This window comes from Nematolebias whitei, chromosome 8 (genome assembly GCF_014905685.2).
Source record: "Nematolebias whitei isolate Nwh7 chromosome 8, NemWhi1, whole genome shotgun sequence".
Classification (NCBI taxonomy): domain Eukaryota; kingdom Metazoa; phylum Chordata; class Actinopteri; order Cyprinodontiformes; family Rivulidae; genus Nematolebias; species Nematolebias whitei.
The window spans coordinates 35106060-35125780 of record NC_056505.1 but is presented as its reverse complement, the minus strand read 5'-3'; the positions used below and the strand labels follow the sequence as shown (position 1 = coordinate 35125780).

The 19721-nt window shown below is 41.8% G+C and overlaps 1 protein-coding gene across 1 annotated transcript in view; it reads left to right on the top strand.

Annotated features, from left to right (window-relative positions):
- The window catches only part of gnb1l (guanine nucleotide binding protein (G protein), beta polypeptide 1-like), a 35868-nt gene that overhangs the window by 12091 nt on the left and 4056 nt on the right, over positions 1–19721 (top strand). Inside the window, exons 4-6 of the mRNA XM_037680596.1 lie at positions 2566–2728; positions 9294–9386; positions 15339–15554. Of these exons, the coding sequence (XP_037536524.1) occupies positions 2566–2728; positions 9294–9386; positions 15339–15554 (472 nt within the window). The remainder of the gene's footprint in view (positions 1–2565; positions 2729–9293; positions 9387–15338; positions 15555–19721) is intronic.

The window sequence follows — 19721 nt, the reverse complement described above, 5'->3', positions numbered from 1 at the left end:
CACAAAGAGATCATGCAGACATAGATACACGATGTCTGCATGATCTCCATCCAGGAGTTTTAGGCCATTTGACTGAATTGGAATACGAAGAGTTGTACAGCTGAACGTCCGAGTACATTTCCACATTGACGTACACACCCTCAAACTTCTGATCAGTGACAATACTTGGCGCACACGCCTGTGAGAAAAAGTTTGACCCGGTCTTTGTGTTGAGAAGGGGCGGGCAAAGCTGCTCTCAGAACAAAATAACCTGATTTTCGTCACACAGCTACATCAATAAGAGCCGATTTTGCTTCCGATGGAGTATGCAAGGGCCTCAAGTGTGTGATCTGACAGCTAGGACTTCTTATGGCTTTGTAGCAAACATTAATGGATCAATAGATTGGAGCAACACATCAGGGTACTCATTTAATTTGCCTTGAAAGTTGGAACTCAGACTTGTGAATGACAACATATTCAACTTTACCACAGGCCATTTGCAAGTTAGAAACTCAGAAGGATTTGCTAATTGTTATGCTCAGCAGCTAACAGCTGTAAGCAACAATACAAGTCAATAACAGTGGGTTTATCTGCTTTTTAATAATTTAAACACTTTAGCAAAACATTCACTAATAGTGGTTGTACAGTTTTATGTCTGTGGCTAGATTACTGCGATACAAACTGACACAAGTGAAAATGTATTGTTTCAGCTTTCACATCCTTTCAAGTGTAACATCGTATACTTATTGGATTTGGACTTACTGGTTGAGGCTGGTCAGGACTTTTTCACTTTCTGAATCCATTGTTCAACTTTGTGTTTTAATTAAATTTTCCAACATGGAACTTGGAAATTTCAAGTTATGAGTAAAATGGAAGGCACCATTATGTCCCGCCCCTTTTTGGGTGAAAACAATCTTTCCACTTTGAATGACGGTCAATCAGTTCTCCGGTACTTGCTAATAAAATAGTGTTAAATATGATTACAATAAAACTTTTATGCTTTATGGTGCCCAAATCATGGTCTGTTAGTCAAACAGTTATATCATGACAAGCAAAGTTGAAATAAAAATAATTCTTAAATGTAAACGTGTTTATCAAAGTGGACAAACGATACCACCCACTGGTCTGATGTGTTCAATATGGTAGTTAGAATTTCTTATACTTATGTGCTCCTTTAATATTTTTCTTTCTTTGTTTGTTTCTCCATTAAAGTTACAGTAAACAAATTACATTGTTGTTGTACAACATGCTAACTTGTGTCCTGAGCGGTGGGTTCAGTTGTACAGGAAGTGTTTAGAGCTTTTACCTTAAAAACAAACTAACGATGCAACAGTTTAAAAATCCTCTAAAACAAGCACAATCCCACTTTTGCAAAGAATAATAAGTTGTGCTGCTGCTCCATTTTTTTCATCAACTTTACACACGATGAGGATGATTTTAAATTCTGTGCTGGATTTTAGAGAAAGCTGATTTCTGGACAGTAATATAAATGATATTTGTCAGTAAGGCCTGCCACGGCACTGTATGTAACATTGTTGGATCAAATCAAAAGTTTAAAGAAAGTTTATAAAGCAATACAGTAAAACAAAGTTGAAATCGTCCAGCCTGGATGTGACATATGTGGAAATGCCCTCCATCTGTCCATGTTGTGAGCATGAGAACTTGTAAAATAGTGAGGTGCCAACTTCTGTTTTGGTGTGTAGCTGCATCTAGGTGTAAGAAAGGTTTTTTTCGAAAACTGGCTTGCCACGTCAAAATATAAGATGGCTGCCATAGACTGTATATATGTAAACTGACCACACCTATCATTTGAAGAAACTATGCTTTCTAGTTTTTAGGACTGGGGTGGCCGAAGTTTAATTTGTGGTGACCAAGGCCACCACTGGCCACCCCCTGGCTTTGCCATTGCCTCTAGTGGTGAAAAAATTGCTCCCTCTATTCACCAGGATCCATCACTCTGCATCATTCTTGGACATGCAAACAAATACCACCCCTCCTCTTCTCCACAGTGTAACTCCTACCACTTGAACGTCTTGCACCAAAAACATTAAGGTTTACTTACCTTTCCTGTTTGATTCCAGTCCAGAAAAAACACTCAGCGATGGGGGACATCTTGTCAGCATTACTTTGGGATAGTGTGTTACAAATTTTACTGCTATTCAGTCAGTGAAAGTGTGCTGTTTCAAACATTGTTTATTATGAGAATATTAGAGCTTAAAAACTAAACATGCCACAGAGAATTATTTTTTACAGCAGCATAAGCAACCAGTTTAATACCTTGCAGAGTAAGAATATATTTAGCTAGTCACTAGTAAGGATTTTAGGGCCAAAACAAAAAACTGGAATACGTTTTAAAAGTGTGACGCTACTGGACATCCAGACCTGTATGACTCCAGAATAACACCACCAAGATCAGTCAACACAGAACAGTGAGATATTATTTGTAGATGAGATGTTTGACAAGAAAAAATATTTTTTTCATTAACATAAAGCTTGTGCTTTTAAGATCTTCATTGATTAATTTAAAATAATATTTATTTGTAACTTGCAACATGATTTTGGATGTTTTGTGTGTAAATGGAGCAGTCAGGGTCGAGACATGCAGGTGTGTCTGTGGGATCTGAGAGAAGGTGGCGGTGAGCTGCTGGACTCTGTGTGGACGGGCAGCGTTGGATTCTGTCAGTGCTCCTTACTGGAGACGAGCTCAACAAACCACCTGCTGGCCTTTGCTGGACAACAGACAGAGGAGGTAAGATGGAGAGTATATTTATAAAACCTTTCAGTTTTTTTCTTCTACCAAAGCATGGAGAAGCCAGTCAAATCGTTTGCAACTTAAACTTTATTTAAATATCAAATAATATAAAGCTCACTTTGCAATATAAACTTCTTCTTTCAGCTTTTTCCTCTTCAGGGGTCACCTTCAAGTCATCCTCCTCCATCTCTGTCTTCTGCATCCTCTGTCCTCACTCCATCTACTTCCATGTGCTCTCTGTAACTGCATCCATATATCTCCTCTTTGTCTTTTTCCTGACAGCTGCATTTCTAACATCCTTCTACCAGTATACCCACTGTCCCTCCTCTGGACATGTACAAACCATCCCAGTCTGGCCTCTCTAACTTTATCTCCCAGGTGTTCAACCTGTACTGTACCTCTGATGATCTCATTCCTAATCTTATCCATACTTGTCACTCCTAAGGAGAACCTCAGCATGTTCATTTCTGTCACTTCCAGTTTCAAGTGCATACCTCCACCTCTCCAAGTTCTCTTCCACCTGTTCCGTGTTCTCACCACAGATCACAATGTCATCTGCAAACATCATAGTCCACGGGGATTCCTGCCTGACCTCGTCTGTTAGTCGGTCCATCACCAGCTCAAACAAGAAGGGGCCATCTATCCATCCATTTTCTTCGGCTTATCCGGGGTCGGGTCGCGGGGGTAGCAGCTTAAGTAGGGAGGCCCAGACTTCCCTCTCCCCATCCACTTGGGCCAGCTCCTCCAGGGGAATCCCGAGGCGTTCCCAGGCCAGCCGAGAAAGATAGTCCCTCCAGCGTGTCCTGGGTCTTCCTCTGGGTCTCCTCCCAGTGGGATGTGTCCAGAACACCTCACCAGGGAGGCGTCCAGGAGGCATCCTAACCAGATGCCCGAGCCACCTCAACTGGCTCCTCTCGACATGGAGAAGCAGCAGCTCTACTCTGAGTCCCTCCCGGATGATCGAGCTTCTCACCCTATCTCTAAGGGAGAGCCCAGACAACCTGCGGAGAAAACTCATTTCGGCCGCTTGTATCCGAGATCTCGTTCTTTCGGTCACAACCCAAAGCTCATGACCATAGATGAGGGTAGGAACGTAGATCGATCGGTAAATTGAGAGCTTCGCCTTTTGACTCAGCTCTCTCTTTACCTCGACAGACATGTACAGCGTCCGCTTCACTGCAGACGCCGCACCTATCCGCCTATCGATCTCACATTCCATTTTCCCTCATTCGTGAACAAGACCCCAAGATACTTGAACTCCTCCACTTGGGGCAGGACCTCCTCCCTGACCCGGAAAGGGCACTCTACCCTTTTCCAGCTCAAGACCATGGCCTCGGATTTGGAGGAACTGATCTTCATACCGGCTGTTTTGCACTTGGCTGCGAACCGCTCCAGTGAAAGCTGTAGATCACGATCTGATGAAGCCAATAGGACTACATCATCTGCAAAAAGCAGAGACACAATCCTAAGGCCACCAAAACGGATCCTCTCAACACCTTGGCTGCGCCTAGAAATTCTGTCCATAAAAGTTCTGAACAGAATCGGTGACAAAGGGCAACCTTGGCGGAGTCCAACTCTCACCGGGAACAAGCCCGACTTACTGCCGGCAATGCGGACCAGGCTCTGATACCAGTCATACAGGGACCTAACAGCCCGTATCAAAGGGCCCGGTACCCCATACTCCCAGAGTACCCCCCACAGGGTTCCTCGAGGGACGCAGTCGAACGCCTTCTCCAAGTCCACAAAGCACATGTAGACCGGTTGGGCAAACTCCCACGCACCCTCCAGGACCCTGCTGAGAGTGTAGAGCTGGTCCAGTGTTCTACAACCAGGACGAAAACCGCACTGCTCCTCCTGAATCCGAGGTTCGACTATCCGACGGCCCCTCCTCTCCAGAACCCCCAAATAGACCTTACCAGGGAGGCTTAAGAGCGTGATCCCCCTGTAGTTGGAACACACTCTACGGTCCCCCTTTTTGAATAGGGGGACCACCACCCCGGTCTGCCAATCCAGGGGAACTTCCCCCAATGTCCACGCAATATTGCAGAGTCGCGTAAGCCGACACAACCCTACAACATCCAGAGCCTTAAGGAACTCCGGGCGAATCTCATCCACCCCTGGGGCCCTGCCACCAAGGAGTTTTTTAACCACCTCAGTGACCTCAGCACCAGAGATTGGAGGGCCCAACCCAGAGTCTCCAGGCTCCGCTTCCTCAGTGGAAGACATGCCGGTGGGATTGCGGAGGTCTTCAAAGTATTCTGCCCACCAACCCACGACAAGGAGGGGCTCAGAGCTGAAATACTGAATACTCTCTATCACTTCATCCACATCCTTCCAAAATGTATTTTTCTCCTCCACATCACATCCAACCTGTGAAGCATAACTACTGACAATATTTAGCATCAAACCTTCTACTTCTACGTTCTACTTTTTTTTTTTTACACATCACCCTATCTGACACTCTACCTCTACTATATTTGTTGCCAACTCCTCCCTCAGGACCACCCCTACTCCATTTCTCTTTCTATCCACACCATGGTGAAACAGTTTGAACCCTGCTCCAATGCTGTCAGCCTTGCTGCCCTTCCACTTGGTCTCTTGGACACAAAACATCTACCTTCCTTCTCTGCATCATGTCAGCCAGCTCTCTACCTTTGCCTGTCATTGTCCCCACACTTAAGAGTTGCAAACCTCAGTCCTACATTCTTGACTTTCCTCTTCTCCGGCTGTCTCCTGACACGTTTCCCTCCTCGTGGTCTTCGACTAACTCTGCACGACTCACTTTGCAATATAATTTTTTATTTAAAAGATGTCACTGCTGTTTTCGTCAACCTTGATTTTTTTAAAGAGGATATTTATTGATGGCTCAAGTCTTAAAACATTTTTTATCTGTTAGAAATTATCCACAAACCCTCCAGATCAAAGTGCTCACTGGGAGATTTAGTTCTGTGTTTAGCATAAGTTGCAGGTAGACAGAAAAAAATAACTAAGATTAAAATCTATTTAAAAAAAAAGTGTATAATCAGACCTCTTTGTACTAAACTTTTTTATCGACTCAGAGTTTGTGGAAAAACTGTTTCACAGCAAGAGTTTCTTCTTACTCCAAATGTTACAAAATGACTGTAATCTTTGCTTCACTAAAGTTATGAATCCAGTCAACAATTGTCAGGGAATTTCTCCACAGTTAATGTGATACATGATCATGTAGTTTTCAGGCATGAACTGTCAAACACTAATCAGAACAGCTTAATTAATAAACCAGAGTGCACGTCGGCAGTCTCTGTGGAAGAGCAGGAGCTGAACACAGACTTCATGTCAGTATATTCTGACCATGGTTGCTAACGTACCATTTATTAAAAGCTTTTGTCTAAAACGCCTAATTGTCCTGGGAAAGCCTAAAAAAACAAGTTTGATTGTGCCTTTCAGATGGTAATTAATGAACATGTTCCTGTGTCTTAATCTATATTACCTGATGAAATCATCTGAGTGCAAGTTTACATTTCTGAACCACTGGCAGGTGCTGGCGTCCTGACTGCGCTGCAGTGAAGTCACACTTTGGTCTGTCTTGTATTTAACTCGCAACACCCTACAGCTTGTATGGTTTTGTGTGGACCCGGTGTCTGAGCGGTGAATTTGGATGGGGAGAAGGCAGCCAAGTATTCAGCCATCTTTTATTGCCTCCAGATTCATGTTACGTGCTTTGCTGCAGAGGAGCCACACTTGAAAGGGACGGAGCGGTCACCTGATCCAGTCAAACGTGCCTCTGCTAACCCCAGCCAAGCTAGCCAGGCATCAGGGCGCCTGTGGCTCCCAGCACCTCAATAATGCCATTGTCCCAACAGACACAGACAGAGGCACACCTACGTAGCCATAAAAGGCAGACCAAAACAGACTGCAGCCGATTTTGTCATCTGGGCTCTCCACCTCAATTCCTCAGACATAACGGGCCAAAACAGATGCTTATCATGCATCTGCAAGTAAAACACCCACATTAACAAATTCCCTCATGAAACAATATGTACAGTGAGCACATGCCACAGAGCATGCACAATTGTGTGATTTAGCACAGTGGGCTAAAAACGGCTCACTGTTTAGAGATGAATGAAAGCAGAGCATAGTTTCCTTGTAGAGTTTTCTTCTGTTTACTGCTTGCAGTGAGATTCCTGCTGTGGTAAGAACATTAATTAATAGTGTGAGTGTTTTATTTATGGGCAGTTTGATGCCACACAAGAACAGAGATCACCTGGGGCGCAGAGGAGTTCTTAAATGCTCTCTTTGTCAGGCATGCAGAAGTAAACATGCAGGACAGATGTGGCCTAGTGATAAAATACGGATCACTACCTTAAAGGGCTGTTTAATCTGGGGCCTAATGAGGATGAATATACGAATCATCAGCGCAGAGGAAGTCGAAGGAATTAGTTTTGGTAGTAATGTGGGTGTGTGGACGCACAGAGGCACTTGCACTTTATCATTAGCTCCATTAGTAGCTGTGGTTTTATCAGAATCGCTGCCAATGTGTGCAGGAAAACACCACTCATGACGCAAGGTCAGGCTTTAGTGGGATTTATTGTGGACGGTTTGGCAGCTGCCCTGCACTGATGGATAATACTGCTCTGAGGGCTCCGTGTACTCAGATCCACCAAGGGTTTGGAGTAATCAGAGCTTCAGGTCGCAGCGCTGTTTGAATCCAGAGAACAGGCAGGTCATGACTTGGCAGTCACATTGTAATTAAAGAACACACCCACAAGTTTAATTTAGGTAAAATATTAAAATGTAAGTTTCTCAAAGTCATGAAAACAACTAGAGCAAAAATGCATCATAAGTTTACTGGGAGATTTAAAACAAATATACTTTATAGGTTGTTACTGCATTAGGAATAATTTGTCTGAACACTTTGTTTTTTTATTGTATTATGTGCCAAGTTTAGTATCTGGAATACTACAAGATAAATAAAATGGTCACTGACATTTGTGCAGACAGACACTTCCTTTAGATTTCTGTGGACAAGGGTTTTTTTTCCAAAGGGCCACAACCAGAACTGGACCTGTTGCAGAGTGCTGGACCAGCAGGCTAAACTCAGTTCTGCTGAATATCAGTTTTCTAATTGGCTATAAATAAGATTTCCATTAGCTGCTTTAAATAAAAAATGCAATTTGGCAATTAAAGTCAGTGATACTGAGAATTTACAATTTATCTATTTAATATAAATAATAAATTTTTGCAAAATGTTTGTGAAACGGTTTAAAAAAAAAAAAAGAACAATTTACAAGAAAGGGGTGAGACCAGCTATGTTGTATGGTCTGGAGACAGAGACACGGACAAAAAGACAGGAGACAGAACTAGAAGTGACAGAAATGAAGATGCTGAGGTTCTCCTTAGGAGTGACAAGGATGGATAAGATTAGGAATGAGATCATCAGAGGTACAGAACTGGGAGATAAAGTTAGAGAGACCAGACTGAGATGGTCTGGACATGTCCAGAGGAGGGACAGTGGGTATACTGGTAGAAGGTTGTTAGAAATGCAGCTGCCAGGAAGAAGACAAAGAGGAGATAAATGGATGCAGTTAGAGAGGACATGGAGGTAGTTGGAGTGAGGACAGAGGATGAAGAGGACAGAGTGAGGTGGAGGAGGATGACTCACTGTGGAGACCCCTGAAGAGAGAAAAGTTGAAAGAAGTTTGTGGAAAAAAATGTGAATGTATTTTGTAGTATTTAAACATCAGCATCCAATTACGAACATAAAAAGCTGTTTTCTTTCCCAGTGAAATTACTGAACGTTGTTGAGCTTTAACAAGAACACTGAATTCTTGTTTCACCCCTGAGGTAGATGTGAAGGACAGCTGCCAGCTGATCGTCAGTGAGAAGATCTGTCTCTGGATTAGTTGTCTTTATGTGTGGACTGTTATCCTGTCTTTTTATCTCAGATCAAATGAAAGTCCTCCAAACACTCTTGACAACTCCCCTCTCAGAGAGCAGCTTACCGTTTTGATCTGATGTCTTTACTCCTCTCCTGGATGTAAATCTTTTACAAAGACCTTGTTGCTTTTTACAGCTCAGACAACAAAGCTTCTCATGCTGCTCTATATTTTTCTATTTATCTGATGTGCTGATTTAATTTATTTCAGTTTTACACAAACTGAGCACACTGGCTTCATTAATTAAAAACATAGAAGTCCATGTCTTTTTAAAAACTCTACACTCTCTTTCAGTCCATTTTGTTTTATAGTTTTACCTTGTGCTAATATAACAGTAACCCTTAAGTTCTCAGAAACTGCAACCTGTGAAAAGCGTGTGCACCCACAGGAACCTGCAGATTACAACACCCACTTGCCTTCAAAATAAAAGCTTTCACTGATCTAATGTGAGCTGGATGTGACTTACAGGTAATAAGATGCTCAGGTGCGCCGTCCATTTATCCTCCAACCACAACGAAGGTGGCACAGAAGTACTTACACAGTGAAACATCAGCATTAGTGCTGGTGTTGCTCGATAGCTGGAGGATCTGCAGACATGGCTGTAGGTTTACTAACGTTCTAACCAACCTTTCGTTTGTTCTCCCCAGATCAAGATTATTGAATTGCCCAGTAAGAAACCAGTCTGCACCCTGATACCGGACTCAAAGCTGGGAATGGTCATGTGCATAAAACTGTGGAAGGTAAGTTGTCCAGGTAGCTCTCAAGTGTCATGATTACAAATCTGAAGCCTACATTCACCCCAGAACAGAAGGTCCTTGTCTCTCCATGCATCTGTCAAGTTCTGCTGGTTCCTTTTTTACAGCAAACTAATTCCCACTAGTTTCCTTTTTTGGCCTGCTGTCTTCTGATTGGCCATCCTCACACAATTAGATGTTATAATAGACAAATCAACATAAAAGCACATGTGAGAGGCGGCATGTGATTTACAGCCCAACAACTCATCTCGGGCCATTTTTCCACGAGTTTCTTCTCAACTGGCAGCGAGTCCCAACACTGTAATTAGAGCGTTTGGAAAGGCCGTGGGTTCACAGCCATATATCAGCCTGCAGCTGTATATCCAATCTGATCTGGGCAAAAAGTTAGCTTTCTGTCCTGTGCATGCTGTTGAAAGTTTTATTTTCCACCCAATAATACAACCATGTAATTATTTTCATAGTTAATAATTAAGCTTTTGGGTTCGGAGGACAGTGGGCAGGGACTGATTTTATTTTTTTTTCCAATATATTTTACGAGCTGTTTAGTTTACATGCAACAAAAGTCCAAACGCAGATTATCATGTTGAAACTAGAGTCAGGAACGCTGCCAGCTCTGCTCCTGTCAGACTAATGCAAGAACTGAAAGGGTGGCACAGCGTTGGAAATGTAGTTATAAGGCATGTTGACAAGTTAGAGTCCCGCAGTGTGCAGACATTGTGTTTTTATTGTTTCACAGTGATTATCCTGCTGCGCCCACCTTTCATCATCTGATTTATGAACCAATGCTGACTCAGTGTTGAGTGCCAGGAAACCAAATGATCAATTATAGCAGCATAAGTTATATAATATTATTGTTCCACAGCACAGACAGCTGTCTGAGTTCAAAGCTGCTCAGGTGACTGTAAATAATTTCTTGCCGATTCCTTTTAAAGCAGAGGCGTTCTCTGTGTGTGTAGAGGTCCGAACTCCAGGAAATGACTGAAAATGTAAATTTATAAATGTATACAAATCCCTCTTTCGCTCTCTAATTCACGTATTTTGTCAGTCAGAAGAAAACTGAATTGTGTTCACATGAAATGCTCGTGCAGCCACCACTTCCTTCTGCCCACACAGCTGGAGGCAGCAGCTGACACCACTGTCCCCGCGCTCCACCCCATATCCCTGTCACACATGCTCCAGGAAGAAGCCACCGACAATTATCTTTATTCCTGCTGTCCCACGTCTTCTTAACTTTGCAGAGCATAGATGAAATGAAATGTGATTCTCCTTCTTTAATTTATAAACAGACCAAACAACAGATATTACACCAGCTTTTGTTTTGCTTTATTCCCTCTCTGGACAAATCCTCACTCGTCATGGCTTTTTATTGAATTCCTTCTCATCTGATCGACTGTAAAGCGGCGAGGAGGAACAAAGTGCCCCCACATGTGGGTTAGACTTGTGCGAGGACGTGGGGCTTGGCCTGGGGGACGGTGGTGATCTATGATGTTCAGGGCTTTTAATGTGAACGGAGGCCGGCTGGGAAAAGGAAATGCTCCTACACAGATATCCATCACTCTGAGCTCATCACCTTGCTGCCTCGTGGCCATGACATCATGGAGGGACCAGGACGACGACCCAATGAAACGATTGCTTCCTGATGTTGAAGCCTGAGGCCTGTGATGGACGCACCAGCAACAAGGCAGCTCGTCTCAGGCTTGCAGCAGGACTTTTTTTTTTACTTATACCGGTACTTTTACCTGGATATCCTCATGCATGCTCAATAATCCAGGTAGAAAATCTAAAAAAAAGTTTATTCAGGTCCTCTGGATGGATTCCGAGTCTGATGAAGTCTTTTGGATTAAAGACGAAACGTTGCAACAAGTTTTTTTGTTAGTCTGTCCCGAGGACCTGACAACTTTTTTTTAGTTTCGTCTGGATACTTAAGATTTTTATTTAATTGTATTTTTTTTTTTTTTTTTTTTTTTGTATTTGGTTGCTTAGAGTAGAGAGGTTTACTTTGCCCCCAAAGAAGTGATAAAAGTCAACTACAGTATATCTGATGCCCAAAGAACATCAAGACACCCGTCATTCACACTAGGGCTGGACGATATGGCCAAAACTTTTATCATGATATATTTCTTAATTTTGATCAGTAACGATATAATTCTGATATCGATATAAACAATATAAAAGCCTCAGAAACACTGTACAAATAAATTAATGTTCACCTTTTATTTGTATTTAGCCTTCAAAGAAATTTGAAATCACCATCAAATAAACATAAAACTCTCAACTTTGTCAATATTAATAGTTTTAACTTTAAACAAGAACATAACCCTAACGTTTGCTGCATGTGTTTCTCTTTTGATACAGCTGGGGGTGTAGTTTCAGGGACACGTTGGTTCAAACTTTTATTGTGTTTCATCTTCTGGCTCTCAGCGTATTCTATCGAGTGGAACAAGTTCGATGTGTTCCCACCACTAGTTGGAACGACTCTCCGTCACATTTTGCAGCACACTGACTGAAACCTGCAGTTTATCGGATCTTGGATAACCGAACCACTTCCACACTTATCAATCATGTCATGTGCTTTCTCTTCACTTGTGAAAGCTTGTTCAGTCACATTCTGACGGTCACCGGCACTCGTTTTGACGCAAAAACTTACCGCGCGTTGGAGTTTAGCCTAGCCCGCTGACTCCTTGGAGCTGTGGTGTACATCACCATGCACTTATGTAGTTGTGGCGCATCTTTTTCTGTTTGGGTTCAATCCAACAATTTACTGAAGGCCGAAAAAACTGGAAATTATTTTAACTTTCACCAAAGAGCATGACTGACCATCTCTGGATTAAGTTCAATTAAGAAAACTGACAGAACTTGTCAAAGGGAACACACCAGTAGCTTGCTACAAAACAAAATGGCTGCAGCTGCTCAACATCTGTGCATCAAGTCAAATAATACACTTGTGCTAAATAACAACAAATGATGTGTATTAACCCAAAATGCAAAAATCAAACGTTTGATCTTATAATATTTACGTCTTTACATCAGGTTTGACAATTATAAGATTATTATCTGATAAGGATAAAATGGCCGCGCTCTCCTGTAGTTGCAGCTTCGTGCACTCCGCCCATCTTTCGGACGACTGTACGTACATATTCGCGTTGTACCTCGGTGCAATTCCAATAAAGTTTATTCTGATTCTGATTCTGTTAGGCATCACAGGATGTGTTTATTTGTTCGTTCATTCGTTTGTTTGTTCATTTATTCATTTATTTATTTATTTTCCACATCAAAAGTTGACCCCTGAAAAGTGTGATCTGAAAACTTTGGCCCTTTGAGCAAGTCTTGTGGTGACCCATGTCATAGACAACAACAAACCAACCAGGAACACCAGCAGACGAGCGCTGCAGCGTTCTGTGGGATTTAAACTGGACTTCAAATGGATTCAACTTTATTAGAGGACTAATTTTTTGCATAAGAGTATTAAAATAAAATGGAGATCAAATGCATAAAAATAACATGGTGATCAAATGCTTGATGCACAGGGACCCTGTGTACATGATTTCGTTCCACCACATGTACCACATGGGGTGCGAACGACAAATAAAGAACCATGAATCCTTGAGTTATGTACAAAACCAGTTAGAAGTTTGTTTAGGAGTGTCTAGCATGTACACACTATGTGCTTTACCAAACTGCAGCAGACGACCACTTGACTAACTTGACCCAGACTAGTTGTGTTTGTAGTAAAGGAAGTTCCTCCACTGGTTCATCTCTGTGCAGCTTCCAGTCGTCCGTCTTTCCAGCTGGTCCTCCGTGATGAATCTCCTCCCAGTGCCCCAGCTCCACTCCAGCAGAGAGCCCTCTTGTAGAAATGCCTGTGGAGGATATAATGAATTAGGTGTCTACCCAGGGTTCCCTGACCTCCGACCCATGACATCATCAATCAAGGAGGTCCTTCACTTAAGTGAAACGCTGGGCCCCAATCTGGAACGCTTAGCTCGGTCCCTGCCGGCAAGCAGGGGGCCGCTGATTTTCACTTGTTTTTATTTGTTTTCATAATCCCTCAGTGTTCGTCCTCGCTGATGTGTTTGGAAGGAATACACGACTCTGTCTATAATTTGTTTAAAGCTGTAAGAAGAAAAATACAGAGCGTTAACAGAGGAGAAGACTTGACCGGAGATGAAAAATGGCGAGCGCGGCCTTTGTGCACATATGGAAAAAATTTCTCTCCCTCCTCGCTTCTGCCTGGCACTGTGACGTTACTGTGAAAGCAAAGAGCTGGTGCACGAGCATGTCTCCACGCACGCCTTGATCTTCTCAACTGTGTGACCATCACTTCAGAATTTAGATTTGGGTCAAAGATCAGCCAAAAATATATTTGTTTGTGTTTTATAAAATAAAAAACGTGTTCTGATTGGATGTGCACGTTTTTAACATCAGTAAATGAGGATCTGCTGGATGATCTCATCAGATATTTCTCAGTTCTTCATTTTGTCTCGTCTCACCTCCAACCGTACAAAAATAAACTAAACTCCTACGTTTTTGTCAGGACATGTTTATTTTTATTCACAAGTTTCATTGCTAAGCTCAGCGTTCCCTCAGCACAGATTATGGAGCTGTGTGATCACACAGTTGTGAGGAGGACGTCTGAGCGCAGAGAGTCCTGCAGACTAAAACACAACTTTATCATTTTAAACTGTGCAACATTTGTTCTTTTAACGGACCACGTTGAGTTCTGGGCTGGTTTTCTTGGTACATGTAACAGAAGTGATTTAACTGATGTGTATTTGTGCTGCTCTTTTTCTTAGATTTAAATTCAATTCAGTGTATTTATATAGTGCCCGGTCACAACAGAAGTCGTCTCAGGACACTGGACAGAAACATTCATATATAAAAATAATAATACTGCTTTGAGCCTAACTTCACTGCAGATGTGTTCACCAGTCATTGTGAACACATGCTGAGGTGAAAACGTGTGATTTTGTCAGTGGGGTTGTGAGTTTGTGTGATGATTGTTGATTAAAAGCTGTTTCTCTTCCTGTGCATCACTGAAAATGCACAAATGTCTTCTAGTGCTGTGTTTTAATCATAAGGTCTTGCCATTATTGCAACACGACGGCTCAGTGGTTAGCACTGTTGCCTCACCTCAAGAAGGTCCTGGGTTTAATTCCCAGTTTGACCTGGGGTCTTTCTGGGTGGAGTTTGCATGTTCTTCTTGTGCTTGCGTGGGTTTTCTCCGGGTACTCCGGTTTCCTCCCACAGAACAAAAACATGCATGTTATTCTGCCTTCAGGCCTCCGTTGCAAAAGAGATCTGTGATCTCAGTGGGATTTGCCTGGTTAAATAAAGGTTAATAAATAAATAATAATTATTGTTGGTTTTTTTAACTTTTTTGTTGTTTTTAAAACACATTAACAACTACAAAAATATATTTTTGAATCCTTCTGTTTTCAATTCAAAGTTTCCAACGTGAGTTATGTTTAATATTTCATCCAAACAAGTCCAGGAAGACATTGTGAAGCGATCACATTTCAAAAAGAAAGAAAAACGTTTGTTTGCTGCAATTCTGGACATCAGAACAAGTGAAAACATGATCAATGTAAATCTGCATCAGTAAAGAGCAACATAATGAGTTTTGACGTGATTTTCTTTCCATATTGTGCAGACTCTATAGTCTGCAGCTCAGGAATATAGATGAGGAGTAAAGTGAGGGGAGGTGTAATGTGTTCTGGACAGAGGGAGCAACCGGCTGACGAATGGAGCCCACAGCGTCTCCTGAGTGTCAGCGGGAGCTTCCAGGATGATAACCTCTGCTCCTCTCAGCTTCCAGCACCAAACAGCGGTTTCTGTGGCATTTACAGCTCAGCTCTCATGTCTCTTCTCCTCCTTTTAACGGTCCCTCTTCCCATCCTGCTGTCCCTCCTCCTTCCTGTCATTCTCCTCTCCTTCCAGCCAGACTCGGGTATCGGACCTCTCCTGTTGGCTGGATACGAGGATGGTTCCTTGCTGCTGTGGGACGTAACCCAGAGGTCTGTGCTGAGCCAAGTCAGAGCCCACCCTGAGCCTGTCATGTGCCTGACCTTTGACCCGAAGCATCTGAGGGGCATATCGGGCTCCTCTGAGAAGAATCTCTCCTCCTGGATGCTGGACAGCCAGAACAACATACAGGTTAGCAGGTTTAGCTGCACATCAGCTGACCTCATCATTTCTCTGTTGCTTTCAGCCATTGTTCCTTTTGTAGTGACTAATATGCATAAATGTATGATTAACTGTTTAATAATCAATTCAGTTTATTTATATAGCACCAAGTCACAACAGAAGTCATCCCAGGATACTGAACAGAAACATTCATATATAAAAATAATAATTTAACACCATTTATCTGAGGAGCAGACTTTGAATTTAACTCCATACAACACTATTCAAACTTGGCTCTAATGAAAGTGTTCCAGGTTTGCATTTTCAGTCTTAAATATTATCTATTTTAAGTTCAAGAAAACAACTACAAATGTAGCCCAAGTAGAAAATGTTCTTTTTTATATATATATTTTATACATGTTTGCTTTGAACAAGTTATTTGAGCAGCCAAACAAACGTGCTGGCTACACAAGTGTGTGTGTTTTAAGTCCTGAGCATCCCTGCCTGCTAACTGATTGTTGCACAATAAACTAAATCCCAAGAAATGAAATAAAAGCTAATAGAGGAGATGGGAGACGAGGAGTGTTGGTTTTCATCAGACTCGCTTGGAAAACATTAGGGGCCGAGGAGGAAGAGGCTCAGTGGGGCTCCAGGGGCCATAAATCAGCTGCTGGTTACACAGTGTTGGCAGGACTCGGGGCCAAGGGCCAGACTGGAGCTGTCACTCTAAAGTCAAACCACCCACATACACACAGACACAACAGACCTTGTTTGTATTTTCAAAAGTACCAGTGATTATCCTTTAGAAAATAAGTATTTTTACAGTTTTGAAAGGGAATGTATACCTTTAATTTTATTTTTGATTTGCTGTAAAATAAAAATATTTACCATCATATTTCTTCTGACTAATTGTTAAACATATAATCATTTTAACTTGTATTTTCCTAAAGGAATATATATCACTCACCGCCATTAATGTCCGAGATTATCTTGAGATTTAGAAAATATAGAGTTGTAGCCATTTTGGTCAAACCTTGAAAATAATCGATTCTTTTGTTTCACTCATTTTTTTTAAAGTTCAAACATCAATCGTTTCATTAATGATCAAACATCAATTGTTTCTTTAAATATCAAAGAGCAATCATTTCATTAATGATCAAACATAAATTTTATTCTTAAAGATCAAAGATCAGTTGTTTCCTTAAAGATCAACTGTTTAATTAATTATCAAACATCAATTGTTTCTTTAAAGATCAAACATTAATTGTTTCTTTAAAGATCAATTATCAATCGTTTCTTGAAACATCAAAGATCAGTTGTTACCTTAAAGATCAATTGTTATTTAACGATCAAAAGTTTATTTAATTATCAAAGATCAATTGTTTATTTAAAGATCAATTGTTTATTTAAAGAACACTTATTACCTTAAAGATAAACTGTTTATTTAATTATCAAACATAGTTTCTTTAAAGATCAAACATCAATAGTTTCTTTAAAGATCCAACATCAGTTGTTTATTTAAAGATCAAAGATCATTTGTTTCTTTAAAGATCAAACATCAATAGTTTCTTTAAAGATCCAACATCAGTTATGTATTTAAAGATCAAAGATCAATTGTTTATTTAAAGATAAATTGTTTATTTAAAGATCAATTGTTTATTTAAAGATCAATTGTTTATTTAAAGACCAATTATTTATTTAAAGATCAATTGTTTATTTAAAGATCAATTGTTTATTTAAAGACCAATTATTTATTTAAAGATCAATTGTTTATTTAAAGATCAATCGTTACCTTAAAGATCAACTCTTTATTTAATTATCAAACATAAATCATTTCTTTAATCGGTTCTTCTCATCCTGAGCATTTCATTGCATTGCTGACCTTGTGTTCATCTGCATATGACAAATAAACAACAACAACAAAATAACATTGTGCAGAATCTCATTCAACACTGAGAGGTTGTGCTCAGCATCTATGTCGTACATCACTCTCAGCTACTACCGCATCAAATTTTAGCTCATTATTGTAAAACTGTCTAAGACTTTTTTGTGTTCACTATCTGTGGCAGCCATCTTGAATTGGATTGACATCAATATCTGCAAGTTTTAATAAAAACTTTTCAGTGGTTTATGAGATATTTTAGTAACATACACACACAGAGACAAGGGTTAAAACATTTAAAGCATAAAAAAAACATTAAATATATAGTTTTTACTGACATCTGCAGTTTCAAGTCTTCCTATACGCTGCAGCTCCACTTCAAGATCAGCTTTGCTCCATAATTCATTTGACACAACAGCCAATGCTTCAGAGACTTAATGCCTCATTTGAAGCTATATTTTCTCTTGATTTCATGAGCAAAATGGAACGCTCCCATTTTTCAGCCGGCCCTCATGAATCAGAGCCAAGGGGAACCTTCGGCTGATATAGTATACTCCAGCACAGTGAAGGGGTATTATTCTTTCCAGGGATTTTTACAAATGAACGCTTGAATTAGAAATATTTCCAGAGTTCCATTTTCTCACCCCAAATGTGTGTCTGGACAAACACGGCCGAGGATTTCATTCGACGCACTGTAAACAGGAGGAGCGCGGTTATTCGGTTTATTTTGCTCGAGCAACAAAATATTGATTCAGCGTGTAATCCAGGATGAGGATGACAGGAAAAAAGCACAAGGAGAAGGAAAGGATCCAGTGGGGGCTTTTAAATTATTCTGAAGTGCATCTCAGTGTGACGTCCAGACAGCTATTCTCGGTACTTCCCACAAAAGTATTTTTGTGTGGCCGGAGTGAGGGGGCGGGCAATGGGGGGGGGGGGGGGACCTGCCGGGTGGCAGACTCGGGCTTTGGGTTCTGACGGACGACCTGTGAGAGGTAATAAAAATATCAAAACCTTGGAGGCCCCAAAGCCAAACAAAAAACACATCTGCTGTAACGGGAACAGTAGTTCACAGTGGGAGGCTGCAATAAAGACGGAGGAGACTGTAAGTGCCACAGCACCCCACCCCCCACAAATTACCCCCGCGCTACAGTTCAGTGCAGTGGAACCGGCTGGCAGGGCAGATGGATAGTTTTTGTTCAATTGAGGGGAAACTGAATATGACACAACACAGCACAGTTATGATTTAATGAAGCCAAGGGAAGCTTATCTAGGCCAGATAAAGACAGATAGCCACAGGAATGGAGCTTAATGTATTACACATGTCTCCACGAGGCTTTTATCTGCTGAGTGACCCCCATGGCCCGAGCTCTTTCATAGTAACGAGGCGTCGTCTTCAGCGCTGCTTTCCTTCCAGCGTACATTTTTGGAGATGTGTCAGAATGGGACCACGAGGGCGTGGCCGCTGGGCTTTACAAGCTGCTAAGCCACATGAGCATGCGCTTGGGTAGCTGCTCGGACGCACTGACAGGTGCAGTGATGGGTTTCTTTAGGGGAGAAAGGAGGCAGAGGTTGTGGCCTGCAGAAAGAGCAAGCGGGTATCAACACAGGAAGATTAGCTGTGTAAATCAAGCATGGCTGACAGTAAGCTATTTCACATGACATTTCTGTCCAGGTGGAAGTCCTGCTCGTCGTCTCCGTCATGTAAAGATGACCCCTCTCTGAAGCCACCTGCATGATTATATGTCCAAATAATGTTCATAAACTGGTCAGCTGATACCCTTTGTGGTCACATCAGACCCATCTTAAACCCAATAATAACTTGGATTATTCAAACTCAGGCACATGTGCAGCTTCCTCCCGTCACCCGTCCTCTCCTCTGAATGGGGCCGCTCACCTGTTTGACACATCCACATCACGTCGGCCAGAGTCGAGCTCTAACAGACAAAGTGACAAAAGGCTGTAATCTCCTCGCTGCCGAGTGTGGTTCTGGGCCGGGGTGTGTCAGAAATACCTGTGAAAAGCCTCGCAGCCGCTAGGCTCGAGTGAGTGAGCGATGACGGGATGTTTCAGTGCAGCGGCGCGAACAACAAGACTTGTGCCAAGACTGAGAGAGAGAAGTGGAGCAGAGCTTGAGTGAAGCCTGCCAAGTGGAGGCTTCCTTTCTGTTTTGGTGACGAATGTGACGAAAAGAGGAAACTGGAAGTCTCATGGAACCAGTAGTACCAACGTGATGGCTGAGAGAGGTGACATTTACAAAGGAAAACCTTTTAGTGTCAGCTTGGTGCATCAAGGCAATGAAGAAGGTCCCCCCCCCC